Below are 19,215 nucleotides of genomic sequence, written 5' to 3'. Positions count from 1 at the left end.
TTCCATCTTAAAGGGACAGCATTCCTAATTAAATACCTATCTGTGTCATTAATGTTAACATAACCAACAAAAGATGTTAAATAAATATATACATGTTAAGTAAACCTACTGTATCTGAAAAATGAGTTTAATTTGTATCTGTATCGTATTTGTCTTATTGTGCTTCTTTTTCAAAAATTATACTAGACTAAAATTATGAAAGACTCAAATGACTAAAATGTGACTAAGACTATTAAGCATTTTCGTCTCAAGATAAAGACTAAGACTAAATCAAAAATGCCTGTCAAAATTAACACTGAATTGCATGAGTAGTAATAAAGCCCCTGGGCTAGATGGGACTCCCCCAGAGTTACTGAAGACATTATGGAACATAATAGCGCCCTTGGTTATTAATTTTAACTTATCCTAACTTTGCATTAGAAAAAGGGGCTTTACACAGGGACCAAACAACAGCTTTAATAACTTTGCTGCTGAAGAAAGGGAAGGATTCACTCGAATGCTCTAGATACATGCCAATTAGCCTTCTATACACAGATTCAAAGCTGATGGCAAAAGTCCTGGCCTTAAGATTGGATTGATGTATAGGAGACTTGATTGACTATGATCAATCAGGTTTTCTAAGGGGGAGATTTGCTGCAGACAATGTATGTAGGCTTCTTCATATTATTCAACAAGCAGACTCATATACAGCTTCCTCTGCAATCCTTTCTCTGGATGCAAAGAAAGCATTCAACACAATTGAGTGGAGCTTTTTGTGGTCTGTCTTAGAGCATTTTGGGTTTGGCTTCTTTTTTCTACAAGCAGTCAATTTGATACATTTGGTAAACTGTCTGGTTATAAGATTAATTGGAACAAATCCATACATATGGCCCTTAATTTAGCTGCTAATTGAGATTCAGACCTTACCCACTATGATTCCTGTCAGTGAGCAGTTTAATTATCTTGGAATCAGAGTTTTTCCTTATCTCGTATTTCCAAGTGGAACTATCAGTCTCTTCTGGATAAGATTAAGAGCGATCTTCTGTGTTGGTCTCCACTCTGTTTGGCTCTTCATGGAAGGATAGCCACTGTCAAGATGAATATACTTCCGAGGCTAAGCTTTTTATTTTCAGTGTTACCTCTGACACCACCTACTGGCTATTTTAAAGAGATCAATACAGCAGTATCAAAATTCTTGTGGAATAATAAACGGCTTAGAATTTGCCTTAAATCTATGCACAGCTAAAACCTCATGGTGGCTTATCCCTACCAGATTTTTGGTCCTATTATTTAGCATTCCAGATGAGACAACTTAGGACGTGGCTAGATGTTGACTCCGCTGTCCCATGGCGGGCTTTAGAAACTAATATTATCTACCCATTGCGTCTATAGGATTTACCCTTTACTGGAATATCTAAGAAAGTTCTGGAAAAGTTTGGTCCAATTATATGCCATTCTATCAAAAGAGCTTCAGATTCTTACAGTGACTCTACCCCCATTTGGCATAATAATAATCTTTGTACTGGTAACAAACCGTTCGTTTCCAAATGCAGGGTTGAATGTGGTATTTACACTTCAAAAGACCTGTATAATAATTATAGGCTCAAGTCCTTTCAGATCCTAAAGGATGAGTTCTCTCTCCCAGGATTCTCCTTGTTCCTATACTTAAGATTAAGATCTACGCTGAAAGCTTACGGAGTACCATGGTCGATTAAAATATCTCCTCATCCTATGGTAAATTGGCTAGATTCTAGTATGGCTTCTAGAGGTGTTGTGAGTATAATTTATAAATCACTTGTGGTACGACAGTATTCAAACATTCCGAGTGAGGGTTTTTGGGTAAGAGAACTTAACACCGTGATTGATTGGGACAATGTCTGGGGAAATTGTTTTGCTACCTCTAAAAACCCAGCTCACCAAATTATTCATTATAAGTTAATCTATAAGGCATATGCCACTCCCTGTTTATTATATAAAATGAAAAGAAAGTCTGACCCCTTCTGTCACCTGTGTAATAGCTCAAGTCAAGGTACATATATACATATGTTCTGGGACTGTTTCCGATGGTACAGGACTTATTGTCGGATCTTCTGAAGACTCAGATCCAAAAGGACCCACTGCTTTTTATTTTGCTGGATGATTCGTTGCTGTCATTGTCTGTTAATCAAAAAAGGATTCTGTTTGCTGCTCTTACTGCTGCCAAAAAGGTTATTTTAAAATTGTGGTTGGATCCATCTACCCCAGTTAGATTGGCGTGGATGTCATACTTGCTGGACATTGCTCTTTTGAAGTGTACCACAGCCAAAATACATGGTGCCACCAGAAAGACAATTCAATTTTGGTTGGACCTTATTGATACTTTATAAGGCCTCTTGAAATCCTGAGATGTACTTGTTATCCCGCTAATATTGTTTTGTAATATTGTATTGTAACCCCCCATATTTTTTTTTTTTAATGTATATGGGCAGATCTCAGGCTCTGCTGTAAAAAGTTATAAATCAAAAATGTTTAAAGGGGTCATATGATGCGATTTCAATTTTTCCTATCTCTTTGGAGTGTTACAAGCTTATTGTGCATAGTGCATAGCATGTTCAACATATTCTGTTACACCAAATACACAAAATAATGAACTTTAAAAAAGCATCATATGACCCCTTTAATAAATAAAGAATAAAAAAAAAAAGAAACCGTCTCTCAGACAGCATGTGCATATAGCAAAATGAGTTCTCTTTCTCTGCTGATTGCGTTTCAATGGCTTAAAATAACTAGTTTTTAAACCGCAATGCTTAGAAACGCATGCAAACAATACATTTGTGACCATGTAGCACAGCAACGTCACATGAGTGTGTCCATGAGAGAGGCAATAGTCCAAAATTTCTACCAGTTGACAAATTTCTACCAGTTAATTGTGTCTACCAGTATATCGCCCACCCCTAGTTACTAGTTTTGAAAACATATTTAACAATAGAATGTTAATAACAAAGTTATTTAAAAAAAATGTAAATAATAAAAAATACATTATTTAAATATAACAACAACAACAAACAATGTATTCAAGTTGTTAAAACATTTTCAAATCTTAAAAGTGAGTCAGTTATCATCAAATCAAATTCCCATGGGTATTTTTAACAATCTTACGGTTGAGCATTTTACCTAACATATTTTTGTGACATGTTTTGCTGTAAAAACTTCACTCGTGCTGTCTTTCTTTAAATTGTTAGGGAAATGGAAATAGTGACAGATTTTTACAGTGTAACGGCTTACTAAAAAAGAAAAACTGCAGGGCGTGGCCTTGATTCTATGCATCAGTTGCTGATTGGATGTTGAGATGTGGGCGTTGCACACAAAAAGACGAGGTAGATAAACATGAGCTTTCAGGGGGCGGGGTTTAACCAGACTAAATACCAGACTAAATGATTGGAAAAATCCTGCATACGTCACCAGAGAAAAGTCATTTCACTGGACGGTTCAGTTAAGAAATTTTGATTAAACATTAGATAATAAAATTTTTTAAAAAATGAAACATGCAAGGATAAATTGTTCACAATAGGATCTAGAATATGCATTTAGAAAACAAATTGGGTGAACTTTCATTAATGCCGACTTAAAAAAAAAATTTACACTTGGTGAGCTATGTTATTTCATGCAAACACATTCCTACATATTTAAGTGTGACATAAGTGTCCAAATACTTTCAGGGCCACTGTAATTTATACTATCATCTGCAAACGTTATTATGCAAACAAACATTCCGCACGCACCAGCAATAGAAATGTTTGACTTATTAAATGGTATATATGAGAAAGTTCAGATGGATAGCATAATAAATAACTATAACATACAGTAAAAAGTGTTCCCTTCCTGTTCTCCGGCCCCATTTCTGGTCTTAATTAAACAGCTGAGGGGGGAAAATGCAACTTGTTCTCTTACACCAGCTCATAAAGAAACTAAGACGACAGAGTAAGTGACCCACAAATTCCTTTTGGACCTTTTCAAGACACACGCATACTTTAAAAGCGAGGCGTAAAATGTCAAAACGGTTACAGCGAGGGCTATCGGCTGTGTCTGGACCATTAAAACAGCATTGCATGGCAGATGCTCAGTGTAATCGTTTCTATGATATTGGGAGTTACAGCTATGGTTGATTTATACGGCAAGTGCTGCCATTAGCTGTGACAGTTTGGAGGCAGGTGTTTGTTTAAAAGCAGCTAGGTTGATTTATGACTCCCCACACCTGAAACTGCATTAAAAACACTGTAGTTATGGGGAATGTTCTCTATTTCCCGGGCGAATGAATGAACAATGTGCAGAGAGGGAACGCTGAAAGGTATGTTGCATATATGTGCGATCAAAAAAGGAGATAGAAGCAACAAGTGTGTGCGCCGGAAAGAACCAAGGATTGTGAGAAAACGTGCATGCAAGCGTGTTAATACATAAATATGGGCAGTTCACAAATAGAGATAGAATATGCACCAGCACGAAACAGCGTTAGGATGAAATGGTTATGTACATTTGGAGTATCAATTATTATATGTAAACAGGCAGGCGGAACACATGTGCCGAGGCCTGTGGAGAGTATACATTAGCGCAGGTCATTTGGAGTAGCTGGGAAGATTTTCAACAGTTCCTGGACTTATTCATGATCCGCTCCGACCACCCACCAAGCGGCAGGCTGCTGCAGTATTCCCTTAACTCTCATCGAGGCCCAGTCGCACGCCAGATGGATGCAAACAGTGAAACTTCATAATGAAGATCGGAGCTAGTCTGGAAAACTGCAGCAGGAGTATGAAAATTCTCAATCAAATACCTGAAGACCAAAGGGAGACCTGAACAACAAATAAAAGTTGGATTTGAAAGTTGTATTGGTCAGTTTTTTTCCACCTCCAATGAAAATACAAAAAATAAAACCTATATGAAGATCATACGACCTAGAGATGCACCTATATCAATATTCTGACAAATAATTAAAATAAAATTTCAAACGGCACTTAGAGGCTTTTGCATCTGAACTCTTCATATATAAAATTATAAATAATAACTTCACCAGTCAATAACTGATATTGTATCAATATCCTGTGTAGCCCTAATAAGCACAAAACATAATGAAGATTGTATAATAATACTATATTAATATAATATTCATATAATTTCATGTGTATATAAAATTATAAATAATAACCTATCCAGTCAATAGCTATTGCATCGATATATTGTGTAGCCCTAATAAACACAAAATATAATGAAGATTGTATAATAATATTAATATAATATTAGTATAATTTCATATGTATTAAAAAATAATAACCTAACCAGTCAATAACTGATACTTTCTCAATATATTGTGTAGCCACAATAAACAATGAAGATTATATAATAATATTATATTAATATAATATTTGTATAATTTCATAACCAGTCAATAACTGATATTGTATCGATATATTGTGTAGCCCTTATAAACAACATCATGAAGATTGTATAATAATAATATTATATTAATATAATATTAGTATAATTTCATATTTATTTAAAATAATAATAATGTAACCAGTCAATAACTGATACGTCGTCTGAGACAAGGTCTTTACAGGGGAATAACATCTGTATCTGGTGTTCATCTAGTTGTCCTGGTCTCCGCTGTCTTTCAGGGCTGTAGAGGTCCTCTCTAGGTGCTGATATATATAATATTATATATATATATATATAATATAGATATATATGCTAATATAATAATATTATATTAATATAATATTTGTATAATTTCATAACCAGTCAATAACTGATATTGTATCGATATATTGTGTAGCCCTTATAAACAACATCATGAAGATTGTATAATAATAATATTATATTAATATAATATTAGTATAATTTCATATTTATTTAAAATAATAATAATGTAACCAGTCAATAACTGATACCGTCTCAATATATCGTGTAGCCCTAATAAACACAACATAATGAAGATTGTACACTAGTATTGTATTAATAAAATTTCATATAATTTCATATGTATATAAAATTATAAATAATAACATAACCAGTCAATAACCAATATCATATTGATATATTGTGTAGCCCTAATACACACAAAACAATGACGATTGCATAATATTATGTTAATATAATATTCATATATATTTAATCAATTAAATTAAATAAAACCATAATATAATGAAGATCATACAATAATATAACTAGTGTTGTCAAAATTATCACTTTAACGCAGGCAATTAATTTTTCCAGTTTAACGGTGTTAAAAATATTTAATGCAGGGGCGGAGCTATAGGGTTGGTCCTAATCGCGATTAATTTCAGAAAATTTTTTTGATTAATTAGTTAATTTTTTAATCAACTGACAGCACTAAATCTAACAAAATAATATTCATATAAATTATAAAACAATTTTATTAATGCATATAAAATTATAAATCAGCTAACAACTGATATTCTATCAATATGTTGAGCTGCCCTATTAAGAACGAAACATAATGAAGACCAGAAACCTCTTCCAGACTGGAAAACTACTTAAGACCAACACCTAAGAACAAGATCATTTTTTTAACAAACAAGATTGTTGACAATTTTAAGGAAAATAAACAGCAATCAAAATAAGCCATTTCAAACGCGGGTATCCCAACATATACAAGTTTAATCTGGCTACTCAAAACATGCTCAAAGATGGAGACAATTTGGACCTGAAGATAATAACAAGAGCTGAATGATTTAAAGAACGATGGAATCATGGCACGATCCACAACTCGAGAACATTTAGAAGATAGAGGGATGGAAACGAGCGGAAGACAGCCAGCGGGATGAGGTATTCAGCTGCCGGGTACAGCCTGGCTCCGGTCTTCTGTCTTTATGATGAGCGCTTTTATCAACTTTCATCCCCATCAAACGGATTCTGGCAGAGCCGGACTTCGTCCCTGAGGGCCAAATAAAAGACTGACGAGTCTTTCCACTGTCTTCAGATGATATTAGCCCTTCAAGAAGTCATTATGTTATGAATCACACTGCTCACAAAATGCAATGGTTTGGTATTTCTCTAATTTCTTGACATGTCTGCAATTAGGAGTTGCTCATGACATGCATCCAGGCAAGGAGGAACTGATCTGCGAGCCCTTCAAAGATGAAAATAAAATACAACCAGTCAACCCTAAAAAGGAAGTACAGCCCATCTTAGCAGACATCATCAAACGATCCTTTAATAATTTTCCTTTCCTTTGAGCTCACGGCCACCCTCTCTGGTCTGGGAGCCCAAGCTGGCAACTCCTCAACTCATGGAGCGATGTGTCAATTCCTACTTCCATTTTTACGCTTGTCATAAAGTCCTTCTGAAAAAGTGGACAGCGCCATCATACAGTTCTCAATAAAAGCCAATATGAAAGGGAGGCTTGGGTTTAATGGGACAATCTCTGGACTCCATCACCCAGAGTACATCTGGATCACATCTTCAGGCCTCTGCGGAAATCAGCCGTGCAGCGATGGGCTAGAAGTGAAGAAATGTTGGTGCAACGTTGTTAGAGTCCACTGCATTTCAAGAATGCATCTAGGGGGTCGAAAGAAGCTTCCAAGATCGCAAAGAACGTTACGGAAAAAGAATTGTGTGTATTTTTAGTGCTACATTAAGAAAAGAGGACAGTAGATCAAATTGGTATAGGAGCGAAAAAACTCCAAACCGCATCATTTGGTCATAGATGAGGCATTCCAGGTGGAGAAGGAAGGAAGGAATCGCAGAACTGCACTCCAAGACGCTCTAATATGCATGGAAAGAAAAGGAAAAGAAAGCAAAGGTATGGGGTGGTGGTAGCTTGATGGTCAGAGCTGCTAATTTCAAGTTTATGCATTCAATCCTATGTAGGGCTGACCTTGGATCCGGAATGTTATTGAGAGCCAATTCCTGTCCATCCAATTAGTGCGTTTTAAGTCACTTTAGATCAAAGGATTGGCTAAAGTAGTGGATGGAAGAGCGTTAATAAGAAGCATAGAAGGTTGCACGTCGAAAATTATGGTTTTATGGTCGGAATGGGATTCGTCAATTTCATTTACGAGACTGGTGGGTCGATATTACAGCGAATGTTCAGGTTTAATGGACGAGCCCTGCACAATTTAAGCAGCTGTAAAATCAAGTAAACACGGAAATGACTTAGAATGTGACTTTGGAATGTGGCCTGATTCTACAATTACAGCTAAAGTGATGTACAGTTCTACATAACCATACATGACAAGGAAACATCGGCTCTGTTTCAAAACCTAGTGTAGGTTTTGTTAGCATCCTAACAAAAATGGAACCTCAAAAGGGACTGACTTGGATATATAAAGGAGGCAGCAACAAATTCATGTGAAAGCAATACTCGACACTTCAGCATTACATTGTCATAGAACAAAAACACACTACTATTGCGCAAAATATAATTAAATATAATTTATTAATTAAATATAAAAAATACAAAAAGAAAAAATTTAACAAATTTTAAAAATAAATAAATTTATAAATTGAATATAAAATATTTTATAATATATAATCTATATAATAAATATATTACATGCATTGCAATTTTTCCACTAGGCTTGTTGCAAGGCACTGGGCAGGACCTCAAGAGCCCTCAAACCAAATTTGGAGTGTCTATCTCACATCTTTTAACACCACCGACAGTTGAACAGTTCACTTGGCCTGGAAATAAACTTTTTTCCTCTGATTTTTTGCGTCAAGACAACTACCCAGTGTTTTTAGGCATTCTACCTTGATTGCATTTTCCATACAAAATTTATTTGATGCTGCCTCAGAAATTGTCTTAAATTAGGTTTCTCAGATAGTAGCTTTATTTTGCTGCTTACGATTTGGAACCATTTTTGCAGTGAGAGTGCACATGATGCTTTAACATGATTTCAAGGTACTGTAGTCAGTTCACTAGGGTTTGAAACAGAGCCATTATCATTTCAAAAAATGACAGTATAGAAAAACAAGATCTCTACCCAGTGTTTTTAGGCATTCTACCTTGATTGCATTTTCCATACAAAATTTATTTGATGCTGCCTCAGAATTTGTCTTAAATTAGGTTTCGCAGATAATAGCCTTATTTTGCTGCTTACGATTTGGAAAAATGTTTGCAGTGAGAGTGCACATGATGCTTTAACATGATTTCAAGGTACTGTAGTCAGTTCACTAGGGTTTGAAACAGAGCCATTATAATTTCAAAAAATGACAGTACAGAAAAACAAGATCTCCAAATGCTTCACAGTTATGACACTGGAAATGTGGCCTGACAATTCTAGATCTCAATTTATATACACAGTAGGCTGAAAATTCAAGAATGTTGATATCAACTGTTAAGCTCTGAAGATAACATTATCATTTCAGAAAGTGAACGTATAGAAAAACAAGTCACATTCTTAATCTTAATAACATCTCTCCCACATCTCATTAATCATGGATCGGATAAGCCTAGTCCTACAGAACCAGGTCAAAAGTGACTGGATGTGGAAAATGACGGAATAATTCTTAATTTGAGTTCAGCTAACCAACTCCATGAGTTATCAAATGTCGAGTTCATCTACTAAGACTCTCAAGGAAGATTTTTGGCTCTACGATTGTACATCAGTGACAAATGACTAGTGATTATCACCACAATACTCACACTTCACTCATCTTTATTCACAATCACTGTCCTGACAGCTTTATCATCAGATGGATAAATCTTGGCCTGGGGTGGTCACATCAGTTCGATCTGTGTATACACACGCTGGGTGAAACGGATGAACCCCTAAACAATTTGAGGGAGGTGAGGTCAGAGGTTGTTCCAGCTTATGGGCCACCTCACTGACACCTAGGGAACAGTAATGGTCTTGTTATGCACAATAGTAAGAAATGTCTAAAAACTGGATGTTGGAAGGCATAGTGTTAAAAGATCTAAGCTGGTAACCAAAGCTGGTTGTAGGTTTGACCCTGACATTGAGAAAACTATGTGGCTTTCAGAACTGGATTGTGAAAGACTTGACATTTCAAATCAACTCCTGAGTTTGAAATGAATCAGAATAGAGGTAACAAACAGGATGAAGAATTGCAATGTAAGGAAGCAGAATTAAAATTATTCAAATAAATTAATATACATGTAATTGTAATTTTTAACTAGAAAAGCTAAATTTGTCTCGTTTCAAAATTTTGAGAAAGTTTATAGATATTATGGCCAGAATGACAGACAGACAGAGACAGAATCATAGATTAAACTATAGATAGAACGATAGCTAGAACAACAGACAGACAGACAGCAACAGAATGATAGATTAAACTATAGATAGAATGATAAAACGATATCTAGAACGATAGAACGATAGACAGACAGACAGAATGATAGACTGAACTATAGATAGAACAATAGCTAGAACGATAGACAGACAGACAGCAACAGAATGATAGATTAAACTATAGATAGAATGATATAACGATAGCTAGAACGATAGAACGATAGACAGAGAGACAGACAGAATGATAGATTGAACTACAGATAGAACAACAGAATGATAGATAGATGTGATTCCCTTAGACAGGATTGAAAAAGTGATTGACTGACAGACAGACAGAAAAATACAGCCAAAATAGACATGGTCAATTCCATTCAAATTCACACTCATGAATTGAAAATAATTCTTCAATTCTGAATTCTGCAAAGCCCTGCCTTTGCGGCTATAAGTGCACTTGAAGTCGCTTTGGATAAAAGCATCTGTTAAATGACTACTTACTTACTAAAGCTCCAAAATGACAACTTGATTTGCTCTGTCTGGCTGCAGACCACAGGCTACAAAGAAAAGTCATACAGTAAGTGCAGTTATGAAGACCTCCAGTGTATCTTCCCAAACTGAAGGAGATGAATGGACTGCCTAAACTGCAGCTCAGAGAACACCCACTACACAAACCCAAGACCCTGCTACGACAGAGACAGACACATGAACGCCAGACCAACAGGCCATGAGAGAGATAGAGAAGATTATTTAAACCGTATTTATCAAATGTAAGGCTGACACAATGTTAAACAACGACACGTTGGGGCTGATTACAGCTCATATTGCTGTAAGTTATGGTGTGTGGAGGTCACGAGGTCACGGCAGAAGCGGGGATAATAGGATCTGGCTCGTGCGGAGTTAATTATGAGGGCCACATAGGTCCCTCTGTTCTCCTCCTTGTAACTCATACCTTAATGAGCTTTGGAGTCTGACTTCTGAAGGGTTAGACCTTCATCTTCTCAGCGGCACCTGATTCATCTGCAAACACACATACATGGGGCCGTTTAAACAGCTGAGCGGCTTCACCCCCTGCTCAGCTGCTGCTAATGGCCGCCCCTCACACAAACAAGCGTACATTCACAAACACACGGACTGAGGGTCACCAAGAGGGTGTCCTGATAGTTGTTTGACTTTCATAACAGCACTGTCTCCAGGGAGGCGCTGTGACTGGCAGAGCGGGAGGTGGGCGGCCGAATGTACTGTCTGTGAACCTTGTAAAGGCTTGTCCTTCACTGGTGCTCTGCAGAAAGACGGCCTATTGAGTTACATACATGCGGCTGAAAATTGCAGAACATCTAGAGATCTAGACATCAATGCGGAACGCAACAAATCGGGACACTTGGTGGGGGACGTCTGCACTAGTCATAACTGAGAATCAGAAATGTTCAAGGCCTAATCTGAGCCAGCCGCAGCTAGGGATGTGGTCATTTCTACTGCTGGAAGACTCGACAGATGAATCACATACTATTATCTTTTTTTAAAACTATTTTGTCTATGTAAAAGAGCTGAGGAGTAGCTAAGCGTCACTTAACGTAGTGACGCTAATAATTTACACGGATAGTTCAGCCAGAAATGAAAATGCAGTAATCGTATTCCAAACCTGACTTTTTTCTTGTGCGGAACACACAAGATACTTTGAAAATTGTCATAAAAGTTTTCAACAAAGTGAGGTTATGTAAATTATGACAGAATATTTGGATTGAAATACATTTTACAGTAGTTTAACAGTAGCTCAAGCTGCTTTCAAACTAGCTTTTAGATAGTTGCATTTATTATAAAATGATGTGTAGTTTAATGCAAACACCCGAAGTTAGATGGATTTAAATACATGCTAAATTGCATAATCAAAAACAATAATCTAAAAGTTTAAGATATTATCCGCTTCAATGTACAGTACAGTTCAAAAGTCTGGGGTCGGTAAGATTTTTTTTTTTTTTTTAAAGAAGTCTTTTATGCTCACCAAGGTTGCATTTATTTGATCAAAAATACAATAAAAACAGTACTATTGTGAAATATTATTAATTTATTATAACATTTGTTTTCTATTTTAATATATTTTTAAATGTAATTTATTCCTGTGATGGCAAAGCTGAATTTTCAACAGCATTACTCCAGTCTCTAGTGCCACAAGATCCTTCAATAAAATCATTCTAATATGCTGATATATTATTACGATTATCAATGTTGAAAACAGTTGTTATGCTTAATATTTCTGTGGAAACCATGCAATTTTTTTCAGGATTCTTTGAAGAACGGTAAGTTAAAAAAAGAAGAGCATTTATTTGAAACAGAAATCTTTTGTAACATTATAAATGTCTTTATTGTAATTTTTGATCAATTTAATGCATCCATGCTGAATAAAAGTATACGTTTCTTTTTAAAAATCCTACAGACCAAAATTTTTAAACAGTAGTGTATATTAATATTATTTAATACATTTATTATTACTATAATTATTAGACGGACATCTTTAGTGGTACATTGCATCTCATTCATCTCGTTTATTTCAGTGCATCACACCACCTGTTTTTTTAAGAGTGTCCCAATCAAACCACAATTTTCCTGTGGCACAAAAAATAGAACATGGTGCTAGTAATGCCGACACCATGGCTTTGGTTTCCAAGGAATGCATGAACTGATAAAAACTGTACATTGAATGCATGGATAAAAATATCTGCCAAACGCCATCGTAAAAAAAAAAAATTCACAATACATGTTGAAAAATCAATCAAGGCATGCAAATATTATGTTTTTTTATTATGAGTCATTTCCGAGCACTTGTGCCCATCCCTAGCTGCAGAGTGATCAAGCCATCACACAGCACGAGGGGAAGAGCTGGCACAATCCAGGATCTTTCTTTCAGCCCCCATCTCTCTTACCTCTCCATCTTCATCCTCCTCATTTATAAGCTGTTGAAATCAGCCATTAATCCTACATCAAAGCGGAGAAAGGCATCTCGACCCCGTCATTCAAAAGGGGGCCCATCTGATTATAACAATCCAATTTTATTGCGAGTTTCATTAAGGGGCTTTTTGCCATGTGCGGAATGCAGGAATGTGATACCTCTCTGGGCATGTGCACCGCAGACATGTAATCAGCACACACCAGCAGCCTCGTTTCTTGGATCGCTTCTGCTTAGTTACGGCACCAAAACACAGAAAAACAATAATTTGAATGAGGTAGCCGGTGCTGTAATTGCAGTGCCCACACATTCTGCCATTAAAATGTCAGGGTCTTCGGACCCCACAGGCCAAGCCCGAAGAGTGTGCATCCGTCTCCATGGCAAACACAGCATAGTATGCACACAAAAAGTCAAATTACATGCATCTTAACACACGGTAGGGCAACATCACACCCTGAGGATGCAATTTAACATGAAACTATGAAGATTAGGGTAAATAACTGCATTCATGGCACACGAGGCAAACGTGGTGGTTTCAAGAGTTGTGAAAGAATTCCATTAGATGATGAAATGTTACTCTAGCCGCTAGAGCTATAAACATAGACACAGAATGGATGGCAAAGGTTAAAACTTGTTTACAAACAGATTTGGAGGAATAGAATGAACCTTAGAAGTAGTAGTGCACTTAATATTGCTGTCGCCAAATAACAACAATGCACCTGTAACTCAGAGGTTTACAAAAATTTCATTAAAAAAAAGTATGATTTAGGAAAAAAAAAATCTCTCTTTACCATTAACAAAAGAATGGAAGCCCATTTCTGCCACGGAATAAAAAAAATATATAAAAAGGTACTTGCGACTTTTTCCTCACAATTCTGAGTTTATATCTCACAATTCAGGCTTTTTTCTCGCAATTCTGAGGAAAGAATCTGCAATATATAAATGAAAAAGTCAGCATAGCGAGATTAAATCACAACTGCAAGTTGATAACTGCCAATTCTGAGAAGAAAAGTCAGAAAATTGCGACATATAAACAAAAAAAAGTTAGAATTTTGAGATAAAAAGCCACGATTACCTTTTTAATTTTGTGGCATGAAAAAATGCAAGATGTAAACTCAGAATTCTGGTGGAAAAAAGTCAGATTTGAAATGTAAACTTCTGAGTTTATATCTCGCAATTCTGACGTTTTTCTCAGAATTATGAGAAAAAAATTCAGAATTATGAGATAAAATGGTAGCAATTATTTATTTCGTGGCTGAAATGGGCTTCCATATAAAACTGACAAAAAAGGCCAAAATTGAAATAAATAAATAAACAAGAAAAAAATAATTAGAACTTTACAAAAAAAAAACATAAAAAATGCAATAAATTAATAAACGCTGTAAATCTGCTAACATCTCAATCATGAAGTTATGCAGCTTTGATAAAATGTCAATTAGTAAGATACACAAAAACCAATTCTTTATTTCGTGGCTGAAATGGGCTTCCATATAAAACTGACAAAAAAGGCCAAAATTAAAATAAATAAATAAACAAGACAAAAATAATTAGAACTTTACAAAAAAAAAACATAAAAAATGCAATAAATCTGCTAATATCTCAATCATGAAGTTATGCAGCTTTGATAAAATGTCAATTAGTAAGATACACAAAAATGCTCAAACACAAACTTAAAGGCACAATATGTAATTTTTTGTGACTGAGTGTGGAATCGTGGGAGTTGTGGTCTTCATCCCCACAGCCGATGCAATCCGATGGGCCTCGGGCAGAAATCATGTTCATGGATGAGCTAATGTATTAAAGATTTATTAACGTCGTAGTATGAAGCAGAGCGAGGCGAAAAGCCGCTGAAGCAAAACGAGGCCGCTGAACGAGCGCGACACACGGCTCGAAAGCAGCGGAGCTTTTATTATGCCACAGTCGACCGCTTCCGCTCCTTCCGGAAAGCAGCGAAAGTAAGCAGCGTTGTTTTATCATACTAGATACATTTGAACGTTGTGTTATAATTCTACTCGTCACCTGTCTAATAAAATGCATAGCATATTAAAGCGTCTTTGGTGTTTCCATGTTTTCTACAAAACAAAACCGGAAATCAAGGGGTTATGACGTCATTGGCAGGCGACACAATGACACTATGGACACGGTCCGTGTCACTAGTTAAAATGACTTATTTCCTCTGGATTTTAACATTCTTCGAAACATTTGGGATAATGTAAGTACACAAGTCAGCAAAATATATAAAACTGTTCTAGTGGTTTTTGGATATTTTAATAAAAAAATCTTACATATTGTGCCTTTAAGACACCAGTGAGACCCTCTTTCTATTTATCTAGTTATTCATCTCCCATGCTGCAGCAGACGTGGTAATCTACTGAGAGGGAGGATGAGATAAAAAGATGAAAGAAAAGAGAGTTAAAGAGGAATGGATGAAAGGGAGGCGAGGTGGGCACATGAAAGTCAGAACCCCGTGGCGTTTAAGTAGCGCTTAATCCAAGAAAGGCCTTAAACCACCCCTGAACACGCATATTGAACCAGACAGGTGGACAAATTACACACACATAAACCACAAATGCAAAAAGATGCATAAATATTCATGTGTTAAAGGAAGAAAGTTTTTAGAGCGTAATGCATAAGATAAATCAATTGGTTTGCTTTTGTTGCTTTTCTACTGTCAACTATTAATAATAATAAAAAAATAATTTCTGTGATACAGAGCTATGAAAAATGTAGTTGAATTAATTACTAAGCAATAAAACTTAAAGAATCTGAAAATCATTCTTACTCTCTCTCCTTCTCTGTGAGTTTGTCAGTGATGGTGTCTTTGATGGATGAGCGGGAACCCTTGTGGATGACTGGATACCTGAGCGGAATCTGCAGGAAGCTCGATATCATCAGCACCAGGTGTGCCGTATAACCCAGAGCCACCGCAACACTCCCATCATCCTTTGCTGCAGCAAACAGAGGAAAACACAGGAAAAAAAAGTTCAAATAAGAGAAAATAAAACTCAAATAAGACAGGTGAATCTCGAAGAAAGGTCTGGGTCACATTTAACCACCGAAAATCAAAAAGGATAGAAATATATAAAAAAAAAAAAAAAATGAATCCTATTTTTAGGATCATCATTTTATTAATTTTTTTTGCATTGTGACATTGTTTTCCTGACAATCACATTTCCAACCCAATGTTCACATTACTGTAATGCCTCTGCATTATAACAGTTCATTCTCATTATAGAAATTTATATTTATAATAAAATACATAAAACAAAATACATTATTTAATTACAGCTTAAATAGTACTTTATAAATAATATTAATAATATAGTGTCTGATAAGTTATATTTATTACAAAATTCATTCTCATTATAGATTTTTTTTAATAATAAAATACACAAAAAACAAAACATTGATTCATTAAAGCAAAAACTACAATGCTGAATGCTAAAAATATTTTATTAACATAATTATACATAATAATAATACAGTCTCTAATAAGTGATATATTTTATATAATAAAATACATAAAACAGAACACACAAACTCTTAAAGCAAATAATTACAATACTGAATATTCAAATATTTTAATAATAATATTTTAATAACATGTTAGAATAATTATAAATACTATTAATAATAGTGTCTAAATAAATTATATTTATATAACACAATCATTTCTGTAATTTATTATTTAACAAACCTGTTTGTTTAAGAGAACACTAAATGTCACAATGCAAAAATATTCTTAATACAAAATGGTTCTTCATTATTTATACAAGCCTACAACCTCAATTTCATTTGAGGTCAAGATTTGTACGTTCTGTTTTAAAGGATGAGTCACAACAATTGAAGTTAATTCACTCCAATCTGAGGTTATAAATCAGAGGCCATTTGTTAAGTTGATGGAAGCTGATGAAGGCCATTCATTTTGTTGAGTCTCCTTAGGGCCTTTGAGTTATAAGGAGCCGCATAATAACCTAATACCATGCAAAACTTCAGTTCACCCCAGCGATGCCCTTTCCTGATGGGGTCAAAGGCATCACCAGAGGCTACTTTAAAGCTACTCTAAAAAAACAAGGATCGGCTAATGCTAGTGTTCAGTCGTTAAATATGTATAATCACACTCCGACGTGTGCATTTCCTAAATAATTATATGCAATCTAAATCACTCTGATGGCCCCATTACTGTCTGAACGGCAACCTTTCAGGGCATTTCTAGCAAATTCAAACAAAAAGCCCAAATGCCAAACAAAAAATATTTGGTTGCTGAGCAACTGGAAGGAAAACAGGTCAACTGGTTATTATGGGTTGTGAAAAAAAGAATGCAAAAAGCTTTTTTTTTTCCTCTTAAAAGTAGCCATAAAAACCACACTTTTCATGAACATGCATCCAAACTACATTTCCCAGACATCCCTACAACTACACATGCTTCATTGTACTCACTACATTTCAGCTTACAGAAGGTTTCCAGGCTAGAACAGCCACATATTTCCAAATGAAGAAAATAAGCTGTGGACACAGACCATATCACTTATGGAAAGCTATGTGAGATTTATTTAGTATAATAAGTTGTATATGCATAAGAGTTGCCGTGCTTTCAAAATGCATGAGAAACTGTGCCAAGCAATAGCCACATATGTGAAAGACTGCATATGCATGTATGTGAATGCGTGTCGTTGAGTGCGAGGTTCAACCTGGCTTCCATTAACCTCTGTTCTTTTGAAGTCATGCCTCTCCTGCCTGAAAAAGGCCAAACCTGATTCCCTGCGACACATACAGTGCTGCCTAAAGGACTCATGGGAAATGAGATGAATAACTCTCCCCACAGCCAGTACAACAAAGGACATCACTTGTACCCATCACACACAATTCATTCTCCTTATTAAAAACCCCAAAAGCCTAACTATAGTACTGGGAGATGAATGCCCTAATAAAATCCTTTTCTCTTATATAATGCGAGAAGTCAGAAGGTCCGACCACGGTTCTTGCTGTGTGAATAACTGACTAGAGTGATCTCACTCGTAACCACAAGCTGAAGGGTTCCGTGGACACAGGGCTCCATTGATCAGAACAGAGGAGGATGATTGATTGATGGCCTGGAGCCTGTGATCCACAGCCAGACTGAAGAAAGCCAGAAATCAAGGGAATTGCAGCCAGTGAAGCAGAACTGACTGGGGATTCAAGAGCTCCTCTCCAGATGAGTTTAGATTTGCTGTATCTCATTCTGATTTAATTCAGAGGGTGATGGTGGAAATTCACAGTTACCAATACGGAGAAATCTGGAGTAAATATTTCCGACTTTTTTATGCAGACATATACGGTATGTGTGACACATGTATTGAATACAATTTAATGACATCAAAATGAACAGTTTGCTGAAATTTAATGAAAAGTTTATGAAAATTCACTCAAAAAAAAAAAACTGAAATGTAACAAATGTGCAATATTTGACTGATATGAGCAACATTTTGGAGCCAAACGGGCACCATTTTCATTTTAAAATGGCCAAATATCAACTGATTCATCAGCTCAGGTTAACTAAAACCGTAAAAAAAACATTGTTACTTGAAATAAAATAAATGTTAACTTGAAAAAAAATAAAACATTTACACAAACACACACACACACACACACACACACATACATACATATACATACATTTACATTTATTTTTCATGTAACAGCCAGTATTTACATCTGTATTTGTATCTGTAACAATCACAAAATTATTCGTATCTGTATTCGGATAAAACCAGGTGGAACTTCGTACAGTTACTTGATAAGACCGTTATGACTATCTTTTTTTATCACTGAACAAATATGCCGTGTTAAAACTAAAATAATTATTAATTTCTAAAAATAAATGTATCATACAAGCAGAGAGATGTCATGACAAACGTTTAGTGATCATGTGAACACGACTGAATTAATTCAAGGCGCACATTTTCATTACGCATTCTTTAAGCGAGTCTTTTTTTTTTACTTCACTAAACAAATGTGCGTGTGCCACGCAAACCAGCAATAGATAAAGTGAACATGTAGGCCTAGTAGTAA

General features: G+C 35.5%; 1 protein-coding gene across 1 annotated transcript in view; it reads right to left on the bottom strand.

Moving 5' to 3' along the window:
- LOC107746983 (UV radiation resistance associated gene) overlaps positions 1-19,215 on the bottom strand; it is a 139,392-nt gene that overhangs the window by 70,814 nt on the left and 49,363 nt on the right. The window contains exon 12 of the mRNA XM_016561350.1: positions 15,947-16,112. Within this exon, the coding sequence (XP_016416836.1) occupies positions 15,947-16,112 (166 nt within the window). The remainder of the gene's footprint in view (positions 1-15,946; positions 16,113-19,215) is intronic.

Source organism: Sinocyclocheilus rhinocerous, unplaced genomic scaffold (genome assembly GCF_001515625.1).
Source record: "Sinocyclocheilus rhinocerous isolate Xijiao unplaced genomic scaffold, SAMN03320098_v1.1 scaffold708, whole genome shotgun sequence".
Lineage (NCBI taxonomy): Eukaryota > Metazoa > Chordata > Actinopteri > Cypriniformes > Cyprinidae > Sinocyclocheilus > Sinocyclocheilus rhinocerous.
The sequence above is the reverse complement of the archived record's forward strand: the minus strand, read 5'-3'. Positions and strand labels throughout refer to the sequence as shown.